We start from the raw sequence: 7,968 nt of genomic DNA, 5'->3' as shown, positions 1-7,968 counted from the left end.
TAGAATAGCCCATCTCTTTATTGGCCCACAATGGGGAAATTATCGTGACACACAAATGTGGACCTTAAAAAAGATCCTTTTCCAACATGGCTTTTTAGCTGACAACACTTAATAGCCATGGCGTCTCTGTGCTACAGTGGCCAGTAAAAAGGTCCCACCTGAAGCTCCTCACCACAGCCAACAATGCAGATGAGCTGAAGGCCATTATTTAAGAAACCTGATTACCTCTATGCTGCGTAAGTCATGCAAAAGAAGCCTGAGTAACTATTAAAGGCAGATATAATGCTGTGCATTGACATACAATTCAGGTTTCAAATCTTCTTTTATGCTTTCATGTCATATTGAATTTCTAGAAAAACAGAATTTTGATTTTTCAATAGCTATTACCTATAATCCCCCCAAAATAGGGAAAATAATGCCTAAATTATATAACTTTTTGTGTAACGGATCTAAGTTGGACTGTAATAACAAATTTATGGAGATATTTTAGTTTCAGGATTCAAATGTGTTATTTTTATGTCTATTTTAAGATGATTCTAAGTTCCATATTTCTCAGAACTCTTCATAAATGTTTCCTTTTCATCTGTTTTTTTGTCCACTTTGGCGTCATGTTTCTGATGGTTATCTCGCCGAAAGGTCCGACATTGCCCACGGCACAGATTCCAACAAGCTGTCTGACCTTTTCCTCCATAATCTGATCTTAATGCTTTTCAAATGAATATTCCGTTTACTGAATTGCACTGTGACAGTAAGACTTCAGTGAGTCTTTAAATGGCACCTCTTTTTATCTGAGCCTTACTGCCCAACCATCAAAACAACACAAACACTTTTTAGCATTTTTCTTTCCTTTTAAATCGCCTCTAATTACAAAACTATTAGATACAAAATGGGTAGAATAGTTCTAATCTCATTCTTTTCATCTCCTGGTATATTTATTGGAATAAAACTCTAAGTTTAAATACTTTTACTCACAGCATAAACATAAACTTGATTATTTATTTAAAACAGTTGATTTCCTATATGATTATTTGAAATAAGGATTAGTGGAGGGAATCTCCTCTTGGCAGAGACGGTGTTCAAATATGTGCTGTAGAGTTTCAGAGCAGATATATCTAGAAGCCTAATTAGACCAAGCTTTATTCCATAGATAAGGTCTATTTAAGGCTGGTTAAGTCAGATTATTTTGACATTAGCCTTAATGATCCCTGATATGCTGTTGATTTTTGGGGACGGATTTTTGAAGCCGATATCTCTTGTTCTTCCTCCATGTACATGATTAAATAGCACAATAATAATAAACGTTCTTCAACTCTCATTAAAAACAAAAAGGGAACACAATTAACAAATTCAACAAAGCATTAACAATAGATAGCAAATGGAGGGAGGGACAATGTGATTTCATGTGATCTCAAGTCATGGCTGCTGAATGCACTGATGAATCTGGTAATGCATGCATCAGCTAATGCCCCAAATAAAAAGTGTTATCTCAACCAAAAATATTGTCCAGCCAAAAGTATCAGTCTACCTCATTTAGGGTTGATCATCCTCCTAGAATAATGTGCTGGGCCAACTTTTTAACTCTCCACCTGTTGGCCATTACACTGCAGTTCCAGTAGTCTACTGTTCATATATATAGATAGCTTGGTGAGATGGTTAAAATTTATACATTTATGTCACATCAGGCTGAACAATAGGCAAAAAAACAACAACATCTAAACTGGTTTAAGGAGCAAGAAAAAAAAAGTATAAGACTAATCCTCTGAATTTGGGTATGACTAAAAGCTGTGCTAGATCTCCACCAGTTCAAATAATGCTTACCAATCAGTCAATTATCCAGTAAGATTTATGCCTAAACATTTTAATGCCTTTGGTATGAAATTTTCTTACATCGTCTTTTCAATTAAATTTAGATTATTGTAAAATTACCCCGTTTTAATAGAGAAAAACGTAAACGATTCTTTAAAAGCCGAAAATATATGATTCATCATGATAAATTATCACAAGCCTTTAACTGTGCAAGTCCCCGGTTCGATCCCCACAGCCTGCACTACTATGGGTCTCTGAGCAAGACCCCTAACCCCACACTGCTCCCCTGGTGCTGCACAATGGCAGCCCACTGCTCCCCAAGGAAAGGGTTAAATGAATCTATATTGTGAGATCAATATAGTTCAATTATTATTATTAATATTATTAAGTTGGATGTTTCAACAGAATATATATGATTTAGAGAGCCTGTTGTAATTGCAAAAAAAATGTTTTATTTTCATCTTAAGTCAACATTTTGTTGTTCCCTTAGAATTTAGTAAAATTATTTGAACTATAACAAAAAAAAAATGTAATTACTGTGGTTAAACAGAGTGTGGCTTATTTTTCAGTTATAAATCCCAGCTGCTATATGAAGACGAGCAGAAACATGGTTTTCGGTTTTACTGCTGAACTTCACCCTTCTTATATAAGCTCTTTATTTGAAACCACATCTCTGTGGCAAATTCTGTACGTGTCTTTAAGCAAACCTTCAACAGCCTTATAGTGAACCCCTTTGGGAATCCATCCTTACATCAAATATGTTTAATCTTGCTCGCCGACCAACATTACCGACGTTTCAGATCTCAACTGATCAGAAGCAAAACATTTAAATTCTACTAAAAGTCCTGAAGAGATGAAGCACGTAGGCTGATGAGAGCAACTTGAGCCCATATTGAAAACGCTCAGCTTCTTTTTCACGGTGCCTGCTGAACTCAGTGTACTCCCCCGCAAAGCAAAACAAACCTCCAGAGTGCTGCAAACTGTTCTGAGGTGTAGAGAGCTACTTGTTGCCCACAAACAGTCTCAACGCACCTTGGACTTGTTTCGTCAGCTCCAGCAGCAGTGATCTATAGAGGACTGAGCGCTTGTATTATTAGATGGAGAAAACCACTCAGCGCAGCAGGTCTAGCTTTGATATGTCTGTAAGAGGGCTCAGTGTGTGGAAGAAAGCGGGTTTTAGAGCGTTTGAAGGTTTCTCTCATCATGTTTAGAAAAGGGTAAGTGTGAAAAATGTCTTCAGGAGTTCTCAAAGCCAACGGATACCCTTTGATGCTTTGTCCTACAGAGAGAGCCACAGAAGGCATGCTGCACTAGAAGAAGAAGCCGATATTCCTTTCTAGTGTCACTCAGTCACTCTGCAGTCTGACTGCGGAGCATAAACTCTTTACTGTATCATCAGGAGTGTTGGAAATTTACCAGCATGAGCCAAAAGTGCCAAAAATTCAATACATAACGTTACTTATACAGTATTTTTGCGTAACTTCTATACAACTATCAATACAAGCATTAAAGATATTATAGATTAATCATTGCTTGGATAATTGATTAAATTCATATATTAGCAACAACCATAAAGAGCTTTGTAATTATTTCTGTACTTATTTATTTGATTATTTTAAAGTCTGTGAAAACCTTAGTGATCCTTTAAACCATGAAATAATTTATGAATAAAATAAAAACTGAAAACAAAGTGTGTTTAATGACTTTGACATTTGATTATGTCATTATATATTTAACAAATAATAAATACACAAAGACCTATGGGATTTTTTTAATCTATGTTTTTTAATTTATGCAATGTTTCTAATGTTTTTTTAGTCCACATGTAAAAGTTTATTTTGCAAATTGTTCATTCATGGGATCATTATGCTTTTGGCCTTTGAATAAAGAAGAAATTAGAAAGAATTTAAAGAAACACACTTTCTTACACAATTATATAAATTTAAAAATTATTTGACTATGTGTTTATTAATTAGATAAATGATTGATTTTAAGTATTGATACTTCATTTTTTCAGTCTTTCTTTTCAGCATTTTTACCAATTTTCTTATTTATTGGATTATGACACAAATATCTCAAATGGAAGGAAATGAAGGCAGAGAAGAGTTTAGAAATCCTGCATGTTTGGAAGGAAACCACAGGGAATAAACTGCTACATGTTAAGAGTTTCCCATCACCTATTTAAATTGTTTCAGTAAAAAATACATTTTTCTGCAGCATGGATTCAGTTTCATGTTTTTTTGCTTGTTTGTTTTATCTTCAGGAGCTGGACAAGAAAGGCTACGGTCCCATCACCACCGAGATCCTGGAGGGACAGGAGTTTTTCTATGCTGAGGATTACCATCAGCAGTACCTGAAGAAGGTGCCCAAAGGCTACTGTGGCCTGAAAGGCACCGGGGTTGGTTGTCCTATTGAAGGCAGCAAAGATGAGCTGTGAGAAGGTGAATGATGACAAACACAGGCAGACGATTAAAACTATGAATCCAAAAAAGGGGATATTTCACAGCAACAAAATCTATTAACTGAAACAACATCCTTAAAAAGTATTTTCTTAATGATAAGTAATATGGAGCAGAAATGCAAACTTTATCAATCATAAATATTTTCACATTTAAAACACTAAATACATAAAATAGCTCTTTGTAAACAAGAAGGAAGTCTACATAGTGACATAATTAACATGTCAATAGAAACCAGTGATACAAAAGAATGGAAATATACTTTCTTATCCAATAAGGGGGAAATTGAAGTAGACCAGCAGCAAAGTAAAAGGAGAACAAAGACAGAAGATCTGACATCAAATAAAAGGTTTTATAGCGAGGGCACATTTACAACAGAGGGAAAAGTCAACTCAGGTTACAGAAATGTGCATCTGAGGATGAATATTAAACAATATTAATAATGTCTAACTTCATTTATACAGACAGATATTTACAAGAAAGGAAAATATGTGAGATGGATCAGAGAGTTAATGTACGAAACAAATAATGACAACTAATATTAATGCTTATTTGCTCTTTATTAACTCTTTCATAATCAACATGGAAAACTATATGTTAAACTGTAAAAACCTATAATTTCTGTTAGGAGTGGGTGATATGAAAAGCAATTAAGGTTATGATATTTTTTGTTGTTGTCACTTTTTTTTTACATTGAAGTCAAAATCCCAATTTTATTGCAATTCAAAAAACAGTAAAGGAAAAAAAAAGTCAAGGTGCATTTAAGCCAAAGTAATAAACCAAGGGATCAATATTTTGCCATTTGGGACCAAACATAACTGACATTTAGTTAACATGCAGCAGATCTCAGAAAGAAACACGCTCTGATAAAACATCAGCTTTCTGTGATTGAAAAGAATCTTTTCATGATGCAAACATTTCTGCAGTTTTCCCACATCTAATTTGATATTTGACATAACCAAACTGAACTCAAAACAAAGGAAGCCATAAAAGAGTTGCTGTACCATCAGTGTTTACATCTTTAAGATAAAACTTACAGCTTTGATGTAACAGTTTATTTAGGCTTTTATCTGCATCTCATATTTGGACAATCACTCAGATTGTGACAGCATCTGTCCTTCTCGAGTCTCTTTATTTTGACCCGCACAACTTTGTCTGACCCAGTTCTGAACTCCTTTAACTCTCCTTAGCTATATTATTTTGCTGTTATGCTGCTACCTTGGATGTATGCTTAGATAAATGATGATGCTGAGAGATTAAATGCGTCGTCGTCCTTAGCTTTCTGGCAGAATCTAAAGTTTGCATATCTAATTTAGAATTTTTCATAATACCAATTTGACTAAAACTTCAGTTTCATATAAACAAAAGCAACCCCGGATCATGATGCTACCACCTCTATGCTCTTTGTAGCTTTTGAAGCGGTGGTCCAGTTTGGTTTCTTCACACTAAACATTACATATTTACAGGCCTAGAAGTTTTGTTTGGTGTAAATTCTTGTTTCCTTCAGACTTGCTGATTTGACGACTGGTGTGAACCTGAGTCTGAATCCTAACACTCCATCAAATGGTGGTTCTGTCCAGCATTACTTTAAGGGTGTTTACAAAGGAACTAATGCAGTATTTTTTTGTTTTCTGTTCTTCATCCATAGATTCCCTTTTTTTATTTAAAATGGACAGGATATTTGTCACATCAAAGTAGGAAAAGCTTTTAATAAGATTTATCATGGTCTAATTTTTTTCTTATTTACAAATAGTGACATTTTACCAGAGATATAAACACTGTATTTAAGAGTACTTTCACCAGGATAGTACAGGGGACTTGGTTCTATTGAGTAAGGAATCCCCCCAAAACTATGTTCCTTTATTTATCCTTGTTCAATTTGTATTTAAAAACAACAAAAAAAGATAACAGAGCAAACCAACATCTTGCAGCCTGCATAGCTGTTCAAGAGGCTGTCTATTGAGAGCAGCAGATGAGGCAGCTGGCCTTTAGCCTGTTGCTCTGTGCACAGAAGAAGACAGGGAGGAGTTAGAGACTACGGCCTGCTTTTTTAGGTTTACAGACACTAGGAGGTATTGTAAAGATTTAAACACTTTCAGACCGAAAAGATCTACGTAGATCCTGAAGTTCACTATCTCCCTTGAAGCGGACCACGCTGGTGTGTAGGGGACCAACGTTCACTTCATCTTCTACAGACTATACAAGAAACCACATTCAGATCTTTTCCAAGACTTAAAAACCACTTCATCCAAGAGTTCTCCTTGTTTTACATTTTCATTTTAAAAATGAAATCATCTCTCTGCTTTGGCAGATCTACAGCATATTCTGAGCCTTAAAGATACAAAATCTTCATATCTCCCACGCCTAATTGCAGTATTTGTGTTGTCTAACCATTCAGCATTACTCACATTTATTCATACCTTCATAAACCTTAAAATTATACGTTATCGTCCAACTTATTAGGTACACCTTGCTGGTTTAACTCTTTATATCTGTGGAACTGGCCTTTTTCACTGTTGAATAAATTCATCTGGTGTCAGAAACATTCCTCTGGGATTTTGGTTCATATTGAGATGACTTGACTTCACCCTGTTGCTGCAGATGTGTTTGCTGCACATCCATGAACTAAAGATTGCAAAGAGGCTCTACTGGACTAAGATTTTGTGACATTGGAGGCCATTGCAGTAACGTGAAATAGAGCCGGGCAATTATTTTATCACAGTTTTTATAATCGCAGAGACACTGAATTTTGGTGACATGAAATTTAGCAAGAGCCAGACATTTACTTTCTCACTCCGGTCCTTTAGATGGTCATAAAGGGAAGAGAAGGTTGAAGACAGGGTGCAGATTCATGCATGAATATGTTGGGTTTTTTTTTACTTTTTTAACAGTAACAGTAAAGTCCTGCAACAAAGCATGCTTTCAGGGTCAAGAAAACCATTCAACCCTTGAATTAATCATCTACATTATTGTGATTATTGCAAAAAATCACAAAATTGGTTAAAATATAAAAAAAAATTTGAGACGTAACAAACTTTTTTTATATTGAAGAAACCAGTTAGAAATGATCTCACCTTTATGGCATGTTGCTATCCTGCTGGAGGGTTAGGGTTACTAACGGGCTCAACTTTGAGGAGATTATCTCCCACTGCATTAAGTTAACACAGCCAAACTGAACCATTGATTAAAGAGAGGCTAGATCTATTATTTCCTGTTCTTAGCTCAGATTCTGATCATACCATCTGCATTTTTGAAGCTGTTATTGAGATTCAACTGAAGACGGAATGTTTTTCCAAGAAGTTATTGTTCAATGTTGTCCAATCTTTGTGATCCTGAGAGAAATATCTTCTCAGTTTTCTGTTTTCAGCTGACAGAAGTGGCGGCAGCTCCGGTCTTGGCAGCTGTAGCCTCAAACATTCAACATGTTTCGTCTTCAAATATGGTATTCTGCATACCTTGGTTGCATAGAGTGCTTATTTGCGCTACCTTTGCCTTTCTGTTATTATCGTCTAACATCAAAAAAACAGTTTCACCCATGAAAGTACCTGTGGTTAGGTATTTCCCCCCATTCTGATGCTTAACTTGTGCTCCAGCAAACCGTCACATCTGGATGAGTAAATGTAATAAGTTACAGAGTCTCTGCCTTTTTTACCAGCTACTTAACAGGTGTACCTCATAAAATGGCCATAATGTGTACTGTCAA

General features: G+C 35.5%; 1 protein-coding gene across 1 annotated transcript in view; it reads left to right on the top strand.

The window, feature by feature from the left end:
* Window positions 1-6,077, top strand: part of LOC107088048 (peptide methionine sulfoxide reductase MsrA 1-like) — a 53,905-nt gene extending 47,828 nt beyond the window's left edge. The window contains exon 6 of the mRNA XM_015379974.1: window positions 4,070-6,077. Within this exon, the coding sequence (XP_015235460.1) occupies window positions 4,070-4,243 (174 nt within the window). The 3' untranslated portion in view covers window positions 4,244-6,077. The remainder of the gene's footprint in view (window positions 1-4,069) is intronic.
* Window positions 6,078-7,968: the final 1,891 nt, after the last annotated feature.

Source organism: Cyprinodon variegatus, unplaced genomic scaffold (assembly GCF_000732505.1).
Source record: "Cyprinodon variegatus isolate N-32 unplaced genomic scaffold, C_variegatus-1.0 Scaffold205, whole genome shotgun sequence".
Taxonomy (NCBI): Eukaryota; Metazoa; Chordata; class Actinopteri; order Cyprinodontiformes; family Cyprinodontidae; genus Cyprinodon; species Cyprinodon variegatus.
Note: the sequence above shows the minus strand (reverse complement) of the source record. Positions and strands in the feature narration are given on the sequence as shown.